The 21,320-nt window shown below is 47.9% G+C and overlaps 1 protein-coding gene across 1 annotated transcript in view; it reads left to right on the plus strand.

Annotated features, from left to right (window-relative positions):
- The window catches only part of slc6a3 (solute carrier family 6 member 3), a 145,996-nt gene that overhangs the window by 34,604 nt on the left and 90,072 nt on the right, over positions 1 to 21,320 (plus strand). The window contains exons 6-7 of the mRNA XM_072509504.1: positions 1,147 to 1,285; positions 4,066 to 4,200. Coding sequence (XP_072365605.1) covers positions 1,147 to 1,285; positions 4,066 to 4,200 — 274 coding nt within the window. The remainder of the gene's footprint in view (positions 1 to 1,146; positions 1,286 to 4,065; positions 4,201 to 21,320) is intronic.

Raw genomic sequence — 21,320 nt, forward strand, 5'->3', positions numbered from 1 at the left:
AAGACAGAGGGTGGTGGTTGATGGGAAATGTTCAGAATGGAGTACAGTCACAAGTGGAGTAACACAAGGATCTGTTCTGGGGCCGTTGGTGTTTGTCATTTTTATCAATGACCTAGAGGAAGGCGCAGAAGGGTGGGTGAGTAAATTCGCAGACGATACTAAAGTCGGTGGTGTTGTCGATAGTGTGGAAGGATGTAGCAGGTTACAGAGGGATATAGATAAGCTGCAGAGCTGGGCTGAGAGGTGGCAAATGGAGTTTAATGTAGAGAAGTGTGAGGTGATTCACTTTGGAAGGAATAACAGGAATGCGGAATATTTGGCTAATGGTAAAGTTCTTGAAAGTGTGGATGAGCAGAGGGATCTAGGTGTCCATGTACATAGATCCCTGAAAGTTGCCACCCAGGTTGATAGGGTTGTGAAGAAGGCCTATGGAGTGTTGGCCTTTATTGGTAGAGGGATTGAGTTCCGGAGTCGGGAGGTCATGTTGCAACTGTACAGAACTCTGGTACGGCCGCATTTGGAGTATTGCGTACAGTTCTGGTCACCGCATTATAGGAAGGACGTGGAGGCTTTGGAGCGGGTGCAGAGGAGATTTACCAGGATGTTGCCTGGTATGGAGGGAAAATCTTATGAGGAAAGGCTGATGGACTTGAGGTTGTTTTCGTTGGAGAGAAGAAGGTTAAGAGGAGACTTAATAGAGGCATACAAAATGATCAGGGGGTTGGATAGGGTGGACAGTGAGAGCCTTCTCCCGCGGATGGATATGGCTGGCACGAGGGGACATAACTTTAAACTGAGGGGTAATAGATATAGGACAGAGGTCAGAGGTAGGTTCTTTACGCAAAGAGTAGTGAGGCCGTGGAATGCCCTACCTGCTACAGTAGTGAACTCGCCAACATTGAGGGCATTTAAAAGTTTATTGGATAAACATATGGATGATAATGGCATAGTGTAGGTTAGATGGCTTTTGTTTCGGTGCAACATCGTGGGCCGAAGGGCCTGTACTGCGCTGTATTGTTCTATGTTCTATGTTCTATGTTCTATATTGCAAAGTAAATCTATGGTATTAGAAGTGTATTAATGAATGGAAAATTTAAAAACAATTCTTGTCTAAAAAAGTACATTTCTATTTTTGTTTCAAAACAGACGTGGTGTTCTTCACCTTCATGAAAGTGGCGGGATCCATGACATTGGCAAGCCCAGGTGGCAGCTCACCTGCTGTTTATTTGTGGTTATTGTCATCCTTTACTTCAGCCTGTGGAAGGGAGTTCGAACTTCTGGCAAGGTTAGCCCATTCTGTTCAATTCCATGAACCATACCGACCAGCGGATTCATGTGTAGATAGAAAATCAAATCAAATAATGTTTTGAATAGGGGCTGTTTAGCACAGGGCTAAATCGCTGGCTTTCAAGGCAGGCCAGCAGCACGGTTCGATTCCCGTAACAGCCTCCCCGAACAGGTGCTGGAATGTGGCGACTAGGGGCTTTTCACAGTAACTTAATTTGAAGCCTACTTGTGACAATAAGCGATTTTCATTTCATATTCAGAGAAATACCGTTGCAAAAACACCGAGAAGAGGTTTTGATTTGTATATATTTTTATTTCTAAATAAATGCTTTCCTGTTTCTGTTGGAATATTCAGAACTAACTTTAAATATGAAGTTACCGGTCTTAATATTCCTTTTTCTGCACAGCCACACCGACCAAATTGTAAAATAGACCAAGGCGCCAAGGGAACACCTAAACGGTGGGGGGGAGAGGAGAGGGAAGGCGGGCTAACCGACAGTGGGGGGGAGGGGGGAAGAACTATACATATGCAAATACACGATGATCACTTTCTGTAAATTATGTAAACTGCAAAATTCCAATAAAAATATATTTTTAAAAAATTCTACACAGCCCAGATGCATTTGCATTGATTCTTTAAGAAGTTTGATCAATATTTAACAAGGCCACATTGGGTGCCAGATTCAAGATCACTAGTTTTAACAAGTAAATTATTAATGCTAAATTGTACATTAATATTGGGATTGCTGCTCAGAATGTAAGATTTGTTGACTTTAAGAGTTGGCGGTATTGACTTTTGCCTCTGACTTTCCCTTTATTCATTCCAGCAGTGATTAATTCTAACTTTGAATCAGGAGATTATCTTTACTGGCCAAAACCTTGTCCTTTGATAACATAGCCAAGATGAAACAAATTAAAATCTGAATATGTGTATGGGATACCAAAATTTCACTTGACAGTCACATTGATTAATATTCAACCAGATGATGCAGAAATTAAATCAAAAAAGTTTAATTTAGAAATTTTAAGTGAATGAGAGGGTAATATCCATAGTAAGTCTCACCACTAAGTTTTCCCAGAAAAGAAAATAATGTAATACACCATATAATAGCTCAAATGTTCACTTTTCTGACCAAAGTATTTCTTTGATTCAAACTGCTTTTATTTTAAGGAGACCCTTGACTCCAGACTATTTTTCACTGTAGGTCTCCTACAACTCACCTGGATTGAATAATGTGTTTCTCTGTTCTTTAATTCAGAGGGCTGGTTTAGCTCAGTGGGCTGGACAACTGGCTTGTAATGCAGAACAAAGCCAACAGTGCGGGTTCAATTCTTGTACCAGCCTCCCCGAACAGGTGCCAGAATGTAGTGACTAGGAGTTTTTCACAGTAACTTCATTGACGCCCACTTGTGACAATGAAAGATTATTATTTATTTATTATGTGGACAGAAAGCCAACAACCAATCAATTAAGATGGCCAGTAGGGTCATTATTTAAACCAGTTCCTGCTCCTGAATCTGACCCCCAGAAATTGTCTTCTGCTGTTCGTACATGCATCGGGTCATGTCAGCTTAATTGAATAGAAATTGGATCTAATTTTACCCATTCCATAGGTATAAAATGGACACAGTAAAAACAGAAAATGCTGGAAATATGTAGCAGGTTAGGCAGCATCTGTGGAGAGAAGAACAGAATTAGCGTTTCAGGCCTGTGACCTTCAAAGGGCAGCAGATCTGAAAGGTTAACTTTGTTTTTCTCTCCGCAGATGCTGCCTAACCTGCTACATATTTCCAGCATTTTCTGTTTTTACTTCAGATTTCCATGCATTTTTTACGCTTTTGCATAACCTGGGCAATGTTGGATGTTCAGGTCCCAAGCTCAAAGGATGCTTTAACACATTAAACCTGGCATTATGTCAGACCATTTTTCAGATGTCCCTAGCTGCCACCTGAAACAGGCTTCAGAGCCTTAAAGCGGTAAATAAGGGGCCCAACCACCTGTTTTAACTTCTAGGAAACAGGGCATCGGAAAGCAGAGCAAGGAGTGGGCCTGCCTGACTCTGACCTCTTCAGCGGCCACCAACAGGAAGTTAACTCTGAAGAATTTTTTTTTTAAGATGTTGCCGTGGAGCCAGGAGGTGCAGGAGTATTTCCCCCAACACCACTGAATTATAATTGGTCATCCCCTCGTTGCCACCTCACCCCTCCAAAGACATACCTTTGAAACGATACCAGTGAGGCAAGCTGACCAGAGTTCATCTATTTAAAAACTGCCTAATGGGCTCAGGCAGCCCACCAACAACCATTCTCCTTCCATCAGTATGGGCTGCATTTGAGCTCACGACATGGAGACGAAAGAAAGTGTACAAGTGCCTTGCACAACATGATCCGAACCCTTTGTAAAACTTTGTGTATTTCAAAATTAATTCTGAAACGATTTTGTCACAATTAAATATTATTTAATAGGCCGGGCATTGTATGAAAAACCAATGTCTTGGGAAGTGAAATTGTAAAATACGCAGAAAACATGCTTTTCTTAAAATCAACAAAATGGATTTGGTTCCTATGTTCATGTTCAATTATATTGGCACGTACTTGTAACTTTAATTTATTTTTGCGATTTTTGGGTTTATCATGAAGATAATCGTGAATATAGTATTGGATTGATCCTGTTTTTAGTGCATTGAAGCTTCAATGTAGATGAAACCCAGTTTAATAAAAATCAATAAAATGTGCAAAAAAATTAAATTCAATTTGTTTTCTGTTAATACATAACAGGTTGTCTGGATTACTGCCACAATGCCATACGTGGTTCTTACTATCCTGCTGCTTCGTGGAGTTACTCTTCCTGGAGCGATAGATGGAATCAAAGCATATCTCAGTGTTGACTTCTTACGTCTCCGTAAAGCTTCAGTAAGCCTTTAAGACCAGAGTCTCAGTACTTCTGTGGTATCCAGTTATAAAATAGACACTGACCTTATCCCCAGTTAAAATATGGGTGCACATGAATTACTGTGTGGGCTATAAGAAGAACAGAGGTATTAAAGTACCATAATTTTTCATTTCATACATTTAAAGACCTGGTAGATTTTTTAAAAAAAATTCGAAAATTAACTTGGGAGAAGAAAAATAAAAACTAATAATTTAAGTGGAACACATTAAATTTGGTTGAATAGAGCAAGTAAAATACTATAAACACAGAACATCTGCAACAAAAGCAGAAAAAGCTGGAACAGCCTTTGTAGAGTCAACAGACAAGTTAACGTTTTGCATAAAACTTTCATATATGTATATTATTATTTTCTATCTGACTAACATAAGTCATTGAAGCTAGTAGGATTTTGCTCCGGATAATCTGCTGTTTATAATATCATAAAAATGATGGCGGTGAATACTTTTGACTATATTAACCAATTTGTTGACTGTATCAAGTTGTATAATAGTAGAGCTGCAAAATCATGCTCTTTAGTGTCTTTTTGTTTGCACCAGGAATGTCATTTTGTCACCGAAATATTGTCCACTCTGTGAAAGCACACTTCCGGTATGAACTATGCTAGAGATCATTTTGGTGAGATTAACTCCTGTGCAGAGTTGGTAGATCAGGGCGTTAATCAGTTGAAAGCTGATTAGACACCAGCACTGCTATTTTGGAGCTCGATGCTTCAACTCCATCTTCACTTAACCCCACACGTCTTAATATGTGTTGGGATCATCAATTATTTTCATGTGCGTTGCTAATAGATTTCTCCAGAATGTTGTTGCAGTTGTAGAAGTGTTTTTTTGTTTTTGAACTGTGTTAATAGTGTGAAAGTTTTCAGGGAATACGCGGCACCGCCTGAAGTACTTCACCCGAGCTTTAACAATTCTGCACAAACCACTTCCACCTAAACATGGGTGCAATGATTGCATTCCTCTTAGACCACATTGTTAGAGTAAAAATGGGCAGAGGTGACACAGAGCAGCACAAGATTATGGAAGAGAGAGATGTGGCGCAATTCAGCGGCCTCGTTGCACCTGACCTGGTGTCAGGCCGAGGCAGTTGAATCTTGTGAGAGATTCACGACACTCAAAACGGAATCTCGTGGCACATTGCAATCTGGATCTCATCCAATTCACCTGGGGCCCAGGATTCACAGGCCTCAAAAGCAACGCCTCAACTGGGCGCTGTTTGGTACTAGTTCACAAACTTCTGAACCAGTCACGATGGCACCTTGGGGCGTCTCGCTGGGGGAGTTGATGCCAGTGGGTGGTCAGCAACTGGGCAGGGTGGCATCCTGGAACTCCCCCTGGCACCTTAGCACTGCCAAGCCTGGCAGTGCCAAAGTGCCCAGGTTCCAGGTTGCCCATGCCAGGAATCGAGCCCAGGGGGGCCTTGCCCATAAGAGGTGGAGTGAGTGGTGACTCAGGAACCCTGGAAGAGGTAAGGTGGGTGAAGTGAGAATGTCCTGAGGTGAGGGAGTACGAAAGATCGGGGCTGCCTTTAAAAACAGCGCCCAGATCCGCGCGTAATTTTCTCGCAGGAAATGGCTTAAAGAATGGTCTTGATGGGGAATCCCCTGCTGAGGCCCCAAAAAATGGCAAAGTGCCCTTGAATAGATGGTTTCACGGTGCTGAGAAACAGCCCCGCTAAACACGCCGTTCACTGGACTTTAACTTAAGTCCGCTGAATCGCGCCCTCTGGTCTCTCAGCAGGAGGCCATATCCAACCAGGAAGTTCAGGGAGCAATTCTCCGATCTGAGCTTCATCGAGCAGCAGTGAGCCAAACATTTCCATTTTACTCAGCACATCATACTGAAATCTGCTACCTCCCACTGCCATGATTACACACTCTTAGAGCAAGGCAAGGATGGCATTGTTAGTGCCTGTAGTGATCGTCGCCATGAGCTTTTATATATCTGGTTCCTTCCAGCTGGAGCAGCACCTCTCAGTTTTCCATTCACAATATAGGCTCTCTATTCCAAGGAAGCTGAATGCATATTATTTTCTCGTGCCAGAGAGAAGTAGGCAAAGTGAGCACGCAGCTTCACTGGAATTGCAGATTTGCTCAGGAGCATGACTATCGACATCACTTTGTGAACCCTGCCTGTCAACTCTGTGGTATCTTAACTGGAAGGGATTCTACTTTCTCAATGTCCAGTTCATGCGTAACCAAATACATAGATCATGCAGGTCAACTACCTTCCATTTGTGCCTGTTTCCCATGTGCCTTTTGCCTGGTCTACGGCTCACATGTAGGGATATCCTCATGGCTGCAGAATGGCTGGTGGAAGGCTGATGACTTTCAATGGCAAAGGGTACATGTGGTCTTGCAGGACAACCTCGAGTGTCTTTACGAGACAGGCCTGGCCTTGGCTTCGGACTGCACTATCTTGGCCTGGGTGGCAGCAGCCTGAACTGTCTGGCTGACCGTTAACACCAAGGATGCTGGCAGGGTGGCAGTGAGGGGAGAATGAATACTGTCTTCATGAGAAGGAAGAGCAGGTTCATTCTCCATGGAGCCTTTGCCACTCCCCGAGAGCAGTGTCTCAGCATTCCTAGTATTGGAGGAGAGATTGCTGTGACAACCTGCAAACACCTGAAAATTGGTAACCACAGCCATGGCGGCAGCAGTCTGAGCTTGCATGAGGGCAGTCTGATTTTCTATGGCAGTTAGCTGAGCCCAGATGTTTGGTGGCATCTGCTGGTGCTGGAATGCTAAGAAATCGACCATCAGAGGTTGTATATGGGTTACTGACCATCACAATGCGGTCTTAGTCACAATGTTAAAATAAAAGTATGTCGACACATGTTTGGGTCTGCAAATGACTTTATGGTATTGGCTTCCATACCCACAGTGGTAAGGATGTCCAGGAGTGTGCAAAGCCCTAACAAAGCCAAGTTGGTGCCAGACTATTTCAAGCTCTTTGATTTTGATGGAAGGCCTGCCAATGCACTAAGCATATCAGAAATAGAGGGCAAAAGCAAATTACTGCGGATACTGGAATCTGGAACAAAAACAGGAAAACCTGGACAATCTCAGCAGATCTGACAGCATCTGTGGAGAGATTAGGGAGCTAACATTTCAAGTCTGGATGACTCTTTGCCAGAAAAAGAGGGGCTATGAAGACTGAGGAAATTTAGGTAATTAATGGCAGCAGAGAAAAAGTACTGAAGAAACTTAAGAGACTATAATTTGACAAATTCCCAGGATCCGATGGCCTACATCCTAGGGTTCCAAAAGTGATCACTGCAGTGAGGGCGAATGTGTTAGATGTGATTTTTCAAAATTCACTAGGTTTTGGAATGGTCCTAGCAGCTTAGAAGTTGTAAATGTAACACTGCTATTCTAGAAAAGAGGAAGAGATGAATAAGAGAACTCTAGGCCGGTGAGCCTGACATTATTCATAGGGAAATGTTGGATTCTTTTATTAAGGAAGTCCTAACAATGCATGAGAAAATCATGCTATGTGTAGTGATCTCTGCATGTAGTAATACATGATCAGACAATGTTAAGCAGGCAATTGAACAATAGATGGCCACACTATCAGGACCATAAAAGGATTTTCCCGCTCTTTCCTAGAGGAGAGTGTGTCATGAGTGCAGAGAGTACAGAAGAGAGACAGCTAGAGAGAAAAAGTTAATAGATATCAGTATATAGCATTAACATATTTAATAGTTTAATCTACAGTTATTTGTTTCTTTACTAATTCAGTATTAAGTAAAAAGAACTCACAGGATTATTTTATATTCCGCATTAAATTACTTTATCATCACTGGACGACTACGTCTATATTTCTACAACTCAGCTAGACAAAAAGAGTAATATATATCATAATATCGTAATATAACACTATGATCAGACAGAGTCAACATGGTTTTCTGACAGGAAATTTATGTTTGACAGATTTATTCGAGCATTTTGACACTGTAACTAGTCGGATGGATAAAAGGGAACAAAGTAATGTGGTACATTGGATTTGCAAAAGGCAGCAAAGTTAATATGTAAGATAAGTGCCCATAAAGTTTGGGGCAATATATTAGCATGGTTAGAAGACTGGTTAATGGACAGGAAACAAAGCATAGGCATAAATGTAGGATTTTCAAATTGGCTGGCTGTATTGGAGTGTTGTAAGGATCAGCTATTTATAATCTGTATTAATGAATTAGACAGCGACAGAGAGCGATGTATCTAAGTTTGCTGAAGATCCAAGCTGGTGGAGATACAAGCTTAGAGGGTACAATCAGGCTACGAAGAGATTTGGAAAGATTATGTGAGTGGGTAACAAGGTGGCAGATGAATTACAATGTGGGGAAATGTGACGTTATTCACTTTGGTCATAAGGGTTGAAAGGCAGAATTTTTAAAAAAGGGGCATGAAACTTGTAAATCTTGATGGTCAGAGAGATTTGGATGTGCTCTTAAAAGGAACACAGGAAGTTAGTATGCAGTCACAGGAAGCAATTAGGAAAGCAAATGGAATGTTGACCTTTGTTGGAGTACAAGATTAAAGAAGTCTTGCTACATTTGTACAGGGTTTTGATGGGGGAAAGCCTGGGATGCTGTGTGCAGTTTTGATCTCCGTATTTAAAAACAAATATATTTGCATTGGAGTTGGTATGGTGTCACAGGTGGCAGGGTGGCAAAATGGATAGCACTGCTGCCTCACAGCGTCAGGGACCTGGGTTTAATTCCTTGGGTGACTGACCATGTGGAGCTAGCACGTTCTCCCCATGTCTGCGTGGATTTCCTCTGTGTGCTCCCACAGTCCAAAGATGTTTAGGTTAGGTGGATTGACCATGATCAATGTGCGGGGGTTACGTGCATAGGGCACCAGAGTGAGTCTAGGTAGAGTGCTCTTTCGGAGAGTTGATGCGGACTCGATGGGTCAAATGGCCTCCTTTTGCACTGTAGGGATTCTATGCTAAAGCAGCGTTTTACTACATTGGTTCCTGGGATGAGAGTGCTATTCTATTATGAGAGGCCGAGTAAATTGGCTCATTTTTGGAGTTTAGAAGAATGAGAGCTCATTGAAATATATGTGAGTTTGAAGGGACTTGATATTGTGTTCCCTGACAGGGGTACCTGGAACACAGGGCACAATAATAGCTATCCATTTAGGGATGACATGAAGAAAATTTTCTTCATGCTAAGGATTGTGAATCTGTAAGGGTCCTTCCTGTTTTTTCCCTTATTTCTCCTTCCTTTTATTTTGCCATTATCATTTTTGATCCTTGAATAAGTAATGGACATGTATCTTTAACTCAAGCAGCCGAGGGAATGAGGAATTCAGGAGTTACAGGAGAGAACACTCTGCTAGTCTGAACAGGAGACCTAGACTTTCCGGCACCAGAGAGATAGGAGTGGTAGCCGGTTTGATTGATTGGCTGGTGACCAGTGAATTGGACAAAAGGCTATACTCTACCCGGTAACAGGTGGTGATTAGTTCCTCCCCCAGTGGAATGATTTTCAGAATCCCAAGGAGCTCAGTTTGACTGCTAAAAGCACTGGGACAAGAATCTACACTCTCTCCTCCGTGTTTTCTCCAGAAAGGCTGTGGCTGCTGTATTACTGAAACTATAGCGACCTGAATAAATGAATCTATAGGGAAACCATTAAGGCTGCAAACAAAGACCAGGACACTCTCTCTCGCTCTCTCTCCAGAAAGGCTGTGAGTGCTGTGTTTTGAAACTACAGAGACATGAATAAATCTACGGTGAAAACCCCCAAAATGAAAGCAAAGTTTAAAGAGAAGTAAGATGCTAAAAACAATCATCTGAAACAAGTACTTTTTTCCCTTATATTGATGATTTTTACCCCTTTCATCCCCTCTGTATTTGTCTGTCCTGTGTGTGTGTGTGTATGTATGTATGTATAGAGGGTGGAGGACAAGTTAACGTTAAGATTTAGGAATTAGATGATAGTTAGCCAGTTGTATTTGCTGCCTATTTCATTATAGTTCTGGTTATAAATAAACAGTAATTGTGTTTACATTTACAGACCTGGTGATTGTAATTATCGGGCAGCCAAGAGCCAAAGACTTTGGGTATTTTTCTAAGAATTATTGGTTAATTCATTTGTGTTCTGACTCCGGGTCAAGTGGGGCAGGAATTCACCACTCACTAGCCCAGGGTATCGTAACAAATCGTTTGAATTCTCTAGCCCACAGAGTTATGGATATTCCATCATGGGATATATTTAAAGCTGAGATTGACAGATCTTTGGTCACCAAGGGAATAAGGAACATGGGGAGCGGGAGGGAAAGTGGAGTTGCCGAAGAGCAGGCATGATTGCATTCAATGATGGAACAGACCTGATAGGTTTTGTGATCTATGCTTGTTCCTATTTCTAATGTTCTTAGGTTCTTATGTTAATATCATTACAATTACCCATCAACCTTCTTCTGCAGGGTGACCCGTCAAGGTCCTCACCTCAGTCCTCTGCAGCAAAACCCACCTGCGAATTCACCCTCCAGCGAGCTGGCATCTGCACCATCATTGTCCACTGTCCTGGCTGCATTCCGCTTGTCCCGGGTGTGCAGACCCTACCTTTAACCTGGGAGTGCATGCAGTGTCAGTAACTGAACGGGTGGCTGTGCATGTGAGAATGAGTGAGTGTTTCTGGTTCATCATTGTCTTCCTGCTCCTTTACCTCTTGCTCTTCCACCATGATGTCTCCAAGTTGCAGTTGTTGGGTATGTGAAAGGAGAAAAGGGAAGAGTTGTGGTGAATGGGTGGTCAGGTGCTCGCAGTGACGGAAAGCAAGAGGAGAATTCTTACACCATCTGCAGCTTAGGAATCAGAAGAGATTGTAGGATGAGAGGAAAGTTGGGTGTCAAAAGGAGGATTAGGTGCAAGCATATTGTCACCTTTGGTTTCAGACCCACCTCCAGCCCAATGATGGCAACCACTGACTCCCCCATCAACATGAGGACATGCTGCCATGTCTGTTCTTTACAGGGTCCTGCTGTGTGGCAGTGCAATCCACTTTGACTTGTGGAGTTGGAGCTGAAGAGGAGATTTGGATGGGTGGGATACACCTGGAATCACCCGGGTGGATGGTCCTGGGATGTGCAGCAACCAATCCTCCTCTCTGTGGGAACCTGAGGGCCACTGGCTTTCTCCTTGGGATATAGGAGCAGTTTAAGTGAGCTTGAGAAGCCCTGCTGTGCTCTGGCATTGATAGATACCAGCCGGTGCCTGCACCACAGACTGCAGATCCTGCAGCAGTACAGGGCAAAAGTATTGGACCAAGGTCTCCAAGCGGCTGCTACTCTCGCTAGGTTTGCCTTGTTGTGTCGGCACAATCATCTCAAAATAAGGTGGATGCATTCCTGCACACATTATTTAATCGGAGGAATGTACCAGACATCCCTTCCAGATTTCCTCCGCACTGTCTTTGGAGCTCCAGCAGCTGGAGCATGTCCGAGTCCAGACTGGGACTCAGCAAATTCCCAGCCTGCAGCAATCTTCGAGTGCTGGCACCCTGGAGACTCCCTGCCTCCGGCTGCTGTGGATCTGACACTGTGATGTTCTCACCAGATTGTAACCCCGAGGCTGCTCTAAAGCTAGGCCTCACCGAGGTGTGTGTCTCTGTGCTGGTGGAGGGTGTGGGTGAACGCTACGACAGATGTTCCACTTTGGGCTCTGTGAATTCCCCTTCTGCACTGCTCTGGGGACTGGAGTCAGGAATCCGGCTGGTGGACTCCCTCAGCTGCTTCTCAGATGTGCTTGTGAAAGAAAGGAGAGATCATTCGTGAATGGCAGGAGCCTGAGAAACAGGAGGCATGATTCACAGCTTGGCTGTCTGATGGATGTTGCAGAGCTGGATCCTCAGTTGGTTTATCACCGCTGACCTCACCATCAGCACAGGAGTGATCGACATCCTCCCTGTCCAGCTGGATGCCTCTCAACTCAAAGTCCTTCAATTCTGGCACCCCTGCATCCATCTGGGGTCCCTTCCTCTTGTTGTGAGCCAGCTTCTCCTGCATGAAGACAGGTGGAGAGAGTGTAAGCAGGAACGTGTCAGGGCAGATGATAAGGATGCCTGACCGCCTGGATGGTGAGTGGGACCAGCAAGGTGAGATGAGAACACGACCCGCAGGGGAAATGACATGTGTGTGGGAGAGTGAGTGGTGGTGTCCCTTAAGCTGGCAGGGAGTGAGATCCCTGTAGCTGTGTAATGGGTCTGTGTGTGTGTGAGTTGAGACTGATGACAATAGTGACTGACCTTGGAGGAACGGAGGAGATCGTTTATCCTCTTGCAGCACTGGATGGTAGTCCTCCTCTGCAAGGTGTTAGTGCTGACCACCGCTGCTACCGCCTCCCATGCTGGATTAGTCATCTTGCTAGCTCGTCTTTGCCCAGAGTGCGGGTTTGGCACATCGCGGCGGGGCGCCATTGTGTTCAGTAAGCGCTCCAGGGAGGTGTCAGTGAAATTCGGGGCAGTATGTGTCTTAGCTTTCACAGCCATGACTTCCCAGCGACAAGTGTGCTAGCTGTGTGCAGGCCAGCCTTTAAACGTGGCGTCCCAATCATTAAAGCACTGAGCTGATGGCAGGGCGGGCAAATCAGAGGCTGCCCACCAGCAATACGGCATGGAACACGTGCCCACAATTGTTTTCCTCTAAGTGCCGCACTACATGGTAGAAAAAGCCAACACTGCCGTTGGTGGGCTAAACACCGCTTTACCCGCCTGACATCAGGCTTTGCCGATAACGGGGAAAATCTCATCTCGTGTTTCTTTTCAAATATTTTGCCAACGCAAGTTTGATAAAATGAGTTATTGGAATTCAGCTGTGTGTCGGCGATTGGAAAGCATCAAAGTCATTAACCTATTGATTGACTTGGCAAAATAATAAAATGATATGAGACGCCAAGCTGTTTAAACATAGATAACACATCACAACCTGTAGCACAGAGGCAGGAGAAGAAATTCTGAGCTTGGAGTGTGTGCGTGTGGCAGCACAGAAACAGGCTATTAGCCCACCGTCTGCTCCAGTACTTTTCTCCATATCCTTTACTATTCCCATTTTTCAGTTTGCTTCAACAATGGTCTGTGTTAGAAATTTTCACATTCTTACCATTGTCTGTACACAGGATTATTTCCTGACCTCCCCTTTATTTATTGTGCGATTATCTTAAATTTGTGCACCTTTTGTCACCATTTGACTAATCAGTGGAAACAATCCATTCCTGTCTTAAGATATCCTTTCATTTTCCTGATGACGATCAAGAAAGAACACTCAAGTATCTCATGCCTCACTTGATAACTGTAATCCTTCAACTCTGCACCATCACAATAAATATACGCAGCACCCTTGTGCTTTGTTTTCATATCTCTCCTATAAAAGGTGTTCAAATCGTTGGAAAACTCCATCTGCAACCTGAGCAAGTTCTTGTAAAAGTTTAAGGTAATCTTCCTTTTTACTGAATTCCTCTGACCACAAAATTCCTGATTCCCTTTACTTTATTACAGTCTTAACTGTGCATGCTGCCATCTTTAGTTGTTTGTGAATTTGCACACCAAGGTCCCATTGCGTCTCCACGTCATTTAAAATGTAGTCACATAAGATATATTTCCTTTCATTAATTTTACTTTCAAACATCCTCTATTCTAACATCATCACTCCATGTTGCGCTACAACATATCTTTCTGCTCATCCTGCTAGCCGATCTGAATCAAACAGGGAATGGCTGTTCCCTGAGCTTTTGTTTAACTAAAAAGGCTCAATGTGTGGATGTGTTTGTAAAGGACAGAGCCCTATGTGTGAATCTATGTAGCTTCTCACAGCAGAAAGTGAGTCACACTGCAATCCAACTGATAATCTTAAATTGGTTCTTAGGGTAATTCTTAACACAGTCAGGATTGTTTGGTAAGTGTTGTCTAATCATGGAATCACATCTAATGTTGGACACGATGGGGGGATTTTCCAGCCCTTCTCGCCAGTGGGATCTACTGGCCCCACCAGTGTCGACCCCCCCACTGTAGGTTTCCTAGTGGCGGGGTTGGACTCAATGGGAAATCCCACTAACAGTTACAGGACCAGAAGATGCCAGCGGAAGTCAATGATGGGCCAAGGCACAGGCCAGGAAGGCGCGGAAAATTTCCCCATGTTTTGAGTGTTGCAAGCATGTGTTTGTTGGATCTGATCAGTAATTTGCCTGTTGTGAACAGCCAAAGAGATGTGGGGTGCGATTCAGCAATCCTGTTGCGCTGTCGCGATTCCAGGAGCAATGGGTGAATCATGCGCAAGTCCAAAATTGGGCACCGTGTTGGGCAAAAAGTTCCGCCCCACATGATCTGGATCTCGCCTTCGCTGGGCGAGATCCAGAACTAAATATTTAAATGAGCCGTAAGTCTCCGGGACTCATCAGTCGCACCTCGGAGACCTGGACCAGTATGTAGGCATCTGGGGTGGTCTCCCAGGCCATTGAAAACCACCGGGTGGACGGGCACAGGGTAGGGTGGCACTTGCAACTCCCCCTGGTGCCCAGGCACCATGGCACTGCCAGCTTGGCACCCTTGCAGTGCCACCATGCACCCTGGAAGTACCACTCTGGCAGTGCCAGAGGGCCCAGGTGGAACTGCCAGGCTGCCAGGGACACTGCCAGGCTGGCAGTGCCAGGGTGCCCAGGTGCCATGTTTGCAGTGCCAGGTGGCAGGCCCTGGGGGGCTTTGCCAGGTAGAGGCGGGTGAGGAGGGTTCCCGGATGCCTCACCAAGGTTGGAGGGTGAGGGGGGGTCACACAAATGGTGGGGGGGGGGGGGGGGGGGGGGGGGAACCTGAAAGGGGGAGGGGGATGATTGGGGCAGATGGTTAAAATGGCGCCGTGATCTGCGACCGGTAATGGCGAGAAATATCCCGCTAAACGTGCTGTTCAGTGAACTTTAACTCACGTACGATGAATCACTCCCGTGCTGTTTAATACGATCCACCATGCGGCCTGCATACCTGGCATCACACCAGCACTGACATTTATGTATCACATTACACATTTGTGTGGTAGGCTAACCACTGCAGCACCGTGCCTCCATAGTTTGATTCCTGTCTTTCTGCTTACCAATCACCAGCACGTGCTATGCCCTGGGGGCCCCAGATCTAGGACTACTGTGCCCAGGGGGCAGGGGATGGGGGAAAGCGGAGGGCAACAGGGGATGGGAGGGTGCAGGCCAGCCTGTAAAGTGGAATAGCGGGACAGAGGCACATGTTTTAATGGTGAACAATCTAAACCCTATCTGTCCCTAGCTGTGCCCCTCACCCCCTCAATGCCAACTTAGTGCACCTCAATCTTCTTAATCCTCTGTGCTCTACAGCTACATCTATGTGTGTCCCTAGGTGGAGGCAGTCTGCTGCTTACCGCGCCCTGGGACCTTTGATACCGCTAGCTCACGTCCTCTGGAGGACCATGGGCCGGTGACTCCAGCCGCCTTTCCGATGGCACTTGCCTCACTGTGCCACCCTGTATAGCCCACTGACCTCAAGAAGCACCATTGTCAGGAGGGGTGGGCTGGGGGGAGACTCGAGAGAGCTGAAGACTGTATTCATCTCCCTGTTGATAGGCTCCGGGTCAGCCTCCCGCACTCCCTCCTCCCGGACGCTGTTCGTAGGGCCCTGGGGGTCACCTAGGGATGGAGGGACATCTGGAGTGAGCTCCATTGGTCCCTGCATCATCTGTCTCTGCCAGTCCTGGTGGCTCTCCATTGTCTGCAACATGTTGCCGACGGCCTCAGTGATGCTCTCCTGCAATTGGGACACGCTCTGGAGTGCCTCGGCAATACCCACCTGAGACTGGGACACGCTCTGGAGTGCCTCGGCAATACCCACCTGAGACTGGGACACGCTCTGGAGTGCCTCGGCAATACCCACCTGAGACTGGGACACGCTCTGGAGTGCCTCGGCAATACCCACCTGAGACTGGCACACGCTCTGGAGTGCCTCGGCAATACCCACCTGAGACTGAGACATGCTCTGGAGTGCCTCGGCAATACCCACCTGAGACTGGGACACGCTCTGGAGTGCCTCGGCAAAACCCACCTGAGACTGGGACATGCTCTGGAGTGCCTCGGCAATACCCACCTGAGACTGGGACACGCTCTGGAGTGCCTCGGCAATACCCACCTGAGACTGGGACACGCTCTGGAGTGCCTCGGCAATACCCACCTGAGACTGGCACACGCTCTGGAGTGCCTCGGCAATACCCACCTTAGACTGGGACACGCTCTAGAGTGCCTCGGCAATACCCACCTGAGACTGGGACACGCTCTGGAGTGCCTCGGCAATACCCACCTGAGACTGGCACACGCTCTGGAGTGCCTCGGCAATACCCACCTGAGACTGGGACATGCTCTGGAGTGCCTCGGCAATACCCACCTGAGACTGGCACACGCTCTGGAGTGCCTCGGCAATACCCACCTTAGACTGGGACACGCTCTGGAGTGCCTCGGCAATACCCACCTGAGACTGGGACACGCTCTGGAGTGCCTCGGCAATACCCACCTGAGACTGGGACACGCTCTGGAGTGCCTCGGCAATACCCACCTGAGACTGGGACACGCTCTGGAGTGCCTCGGCAATACCCACCTTAGACTGGGACACGCTCTGGAGTGCCTCGGCAATACCCACCTGAGACTGGGACACGCTCTGGAGTGCCTCGGCAATACCCACCTGAGACTGGGACACGCTCTGGAGTGCCTCGGCAATACCCACCTGAGACTGGGACATGCTCTGGAATGCCTCGGCAATACCCACCTGAGACTGGGCCATGCTCTGGAGTGCCTCTGCAATACCCACCTGAGACTGGGACACGCTCTGGAGTGCCTCGGCAATACCCACCTGAGACTGGGACACGCTCTGGAGTGCCTCGGCAATACCCACCTGAGAACGGGACACGCTCTGGAGTGCCTCGGCAATACCCACCTGAGACTGGGACACGCTCTGGAGTGCCTAGGCAATACCCACCTGAGACTGGGACACGCCCTGGAGTGCCTCGGCAATACCCACCTGAGACTGGGCCATGCTCTGGAGTGCCTCTGCAATACCCACCTGAGACTGGGACACGCTCTGGAGTGCCTCGGCAATACCCACCTGAGACTGGGACACGCTCTGGAGTGCCTCGGCAATACCCACCTGAGAACGAGACACGCTCTGGAGTGCCTCGGCAATACCCACCTGAGACTGGGACACGCTCTGGAGTGCCTAGGCAATACCCACCTGAGACTGGGACACTCTCTGGAGTGCCTCGGCAATACCCACCTGAGACTGGGACACGCTCTGGAGTGCCTCGGCAATACCCACCTGAGACTGGGACACGCTCTGGAGTGCCTCGGCAATACCCACCTGAGACTGGGACATATCCTCAGCGCCTCGACAATACCCACCTGAGACTGGGACATGCTCTGGAGTGCCTCAGCAATACCCACCTGAGACTGGGACACGCCCTGGAGTGCCTCGGCAAGACCCACCTGAGACTGGGACACGCTCTGGAGTGCCTCGGCAATACCCACCTGAGACTGGGACACGCTCTGGAGTGCCTCGGCAATACCCACCTGAGACTGGGACACGCTCTGGAGTGCCTCGGCAAAACCCACCTGAGACTGGGACACGCTCTGGAGTGCCTCGGCAATACCCACCTGAGACTGGGACACGCTCTGAAGTTTCTCGGCAATACCCACCTGAGACTGGGACACGCTCTGGAGTGCCTCGGCAATGCCCACCTGTGACTGGGACATATCCTCAGCGCCTCGACAAGGTCCACATGCATCTGGGACACGTCCCCCAGCGACTGGGAAATGATGCCGAGGCACACAGCATGGCTGTCACTGACTGAGCCATGCTTTGGACACCACTACTCCTGATGCTGGCCTCATGCCGCAGGCTTTCCATTGCAATCTCTACCATAGCAGTGTTGGCCTCGGTGCCGCCATTGCTGGTGCCATCGCCTGCGCCATTAGCCTTTGGGACTCCTCCAATCGGCTATGGACCCACTGGAGTGTCGTTGACAACCCCTCCTGAATCTCACAGCCGCAACCGAGCCTCTGCATCAGCCCCGGGAGAACATGGTCCAGAAGCTCAGTATCTGTCTGGGACCCAGCTGAGTCCTGGGATCCAGCAGACCTCCAACTGCTGTCTCCCACGTCATTCCTGCCTCCACCTGATGTGCATCAGCAACTGTGTGATGGTCACCAGATTGTTCCCCAGAATCCTGACCAATGTCCACCACTGAGGTGTGTGTGTCTGCGCAGGTGGGGATGATAGGTGTGACGCATCGATGGTGGCAGCCTCGGAGCTCTCCTTCGAGGTGTTCGCCAGGAAGCCAAGGGTGCGGCCATCCCGGATTGCTGCATGTTGTTTGGAGTGTGTTTGGAGGGAATGGTTTATGTTCTCCTCCCCCTTGTTAGTGGGGATCTGCCCGGCGCGATCCAGGTGAATTAGCTGGCGGGACAGCCATTTCCGCCCTGAAGCCCATGGGGGATCATTATCGGCCTTAATTGACGTTAGATACCGGTCGCGGTCTTGCCGGGTCGGCAGTTGGGAAGCACCGGCAAGTCGCACTCTCTACCACCGCAATTAGTGCTTCTCCCGTTAAATTGCGCCCATTGTCTTTTGAGTGATCTTGAGCTTTATCCACTAATTAATGGACATGACTAGTTTGTTTAGCTGTGGGGGGGTTTTCTTGCACAGTCTTGGTGTAGAAGAGGTTTTCTGAGCCAAACGTGCCTGGGCAATGCGGCCCTGCTTGCCACAGTTCTTGCACATATTAGATTTACTCCAGCATCCCCCCGCTGAGTGCCTAACTTGTGAACTTCGGTGACATGTTTGCACCTTTGCAGCCTTGTTCTTTGTGGCATTCATTTTGTGGATCTTCACTCCAGCCCTTATTTCTGAAGCTTCTCTTGTTGCTAGCTCCATAGATGTGGCAACTTACACAGCAGCGTTTGGAGTTAAATCACTTACAGTAAGTGGCTTCCTCTGAATAGCTTCACTATGGAGTCTACAAGTTGCACCAACTGTGCAATATCTAGCTGACCTTATTAAAGTTGTGACAAAGTATAAAATGCTTTCACCTTCTTCCTGACTACAGCGGTGGAACTGAAACCTTTCTGCAATTAATAACGGCCCAGGAGACAAATGTCCCTCTGAGATTTTCATTAATTCACTGTAGGACTTATCTCCTGAGCTGAATTTTGGAGCTGCATAAACGTTTTACTGAGCTGAGAAATGATGCAACCTTTAGGTCCTCCAGTGTTTGGTTTGCTATGAGAAATAATTGGAATCTTTCCTCATATGAGTTCCAAGTCTCAGTCTTCCATTAAATGCATCCATGCTCCTGTTTTTCCTGGCATTTTCGGATCCCGGCTCCAAACTCAGCCAACTTCCTGCCTTCTGATTTTTATGGAAAGTATGGCACAACAAATCCCTTTTTACAAGCAACTAGAATTTATTTTCCATTTTCGCTGACTGTAGCCCAACCTTCCCCTGAGGAGTGGCCCATGCAGTCGACAGACTTCAAAATCTCCGTTCCCCACAGCCCATGTAACCACACCACGTGCACAGCCCTTGCTGCTCACATCCCACTCACTTCAACACAAGGAAGTTTCCCCGACTGTCGGTCTTCTTACTCACAGTTGCAGTCAAAATTTATTTATTTATTTTAATAAAAATTTTATTGAGGTAATTTTGGTATTGTAACAACAACAATATAAACAATGTACATGAAACGATAAACATAGTACAAAAGCCGTCTCCCTTCCTTACAGGTCCCACCTTTATTAACCCCCTACTCTAAGCTAAACTAAACCCCCCCCCCTTCTGCTGACGATTAATTTTCCGCGAAGAAGTCGACGAACGGTTGCCACCTCCGGGCGAACCCTAACAGTGACCCTCTCAAGGCGAACTTGATTTTCTCCAAACAGAGAAAGCTAGCCATGTCTGACAGCCAGGTCTCCCACTTCAGGGGCTTTGTGTCCCTCCAAGCTAATAGTATCTTTCTCTTCCTGGATTTACGGGTCTTCCGACACCCCGAAAATCGCCACCTCTGGACTCAGTGCCACCCTTGTTTTTAACACTGTGGACATGATGGGGGCGATTCTCCGATATGGAGGCCAAGTGTTCGCGTCGTCGTGAATGCTGGTCGCACAGGGGGCCAGCTGGGCGCTGGAGCAGTTCACGCCGCTCCAGCGTCCTTACGCAGCGCCAAATGGGCGCCGCGCCAACCTGCACATGCGCAGTTGGGGCAGTGCCATCCTGCGCATGCGCGGGGAACGTCTTACGCACGCCGGCCCCTCACCAACATGGGGCCGGCGTTCTGGGGCCGCGCGCGGAAGGAAGTAGGCCCGGGGGGGAGAGGCCGGCCCGCCGATCAGTGGGCCCCAATTGTGGGCCAGACCCCATCGGAGGCCACCCCGCTGAAGGAGCCCCCCTCCCTCCCCCACAGGCCGCCCCCCAGCGTTCCCGCAGAGTTCCCGCCGGCAGCGACCAGGGGTGGACGGCACCGGCGGGAACCTGTCCTGTCGTAGCGGCATCTCGACCCATCCGGGCCGGAGAATCGCTGCTCGCCTGTTCTCCGAGCGGCCCGGTGCGAATCACGCGCCGCTGGTTTCCGGGGGGTGGGAGAATCACATGCGGGGGTTGGGGTGGCGTGGCACGATTCTTGCGGCGCCCCGGCGATTCTCCCACCCGGCGTGGGGGGGGGGGGGGGCGAATAGCGCCCCCCCATCTGCAAACCCTGCCAAAATCCCCTAAACTTCGGACATGTCCAGAACATGTGGACAAGGTTCGCTGGCCACCTCGCACATCTTGCACACCTGTCTTCCACCCCAAAGAATCTGCTCATCCGGGCCACTGTCATGTGAGCCCGATGAACGACCTTGAATTGTAGCAGGCTGAGCCTGGCACATGTTGCGGACGTGTTGACTCTACTCAACGCGTCCGCCCATAGACCATCCTCTATCTCTCCTCCCAGGTCCTCCTCCCACTTGCGCTTCAGCTCCTTGGTCTGCGCCTCCTCTGACCCCATAAGGTCCTTGTAAATGTCAGAAATGCTCCCTTCTCCTAC

This window comes from Scyliorhinus torazame, chromosome 6, assembly GCF_047496885.1.
Source record: "Scyliorhinus torazame isolate Kashiwa2021f chromosome 6, sScyTor2.1, whole genome shotgun sequence".
Taxonomy (NCBI): Eukaryota; Metazoa; Chordata; class Chondrichthyes; order Carcharhiniformes; family Scyliorhinidae; genus Scyliorhinus; species Scyliorhinus torazame.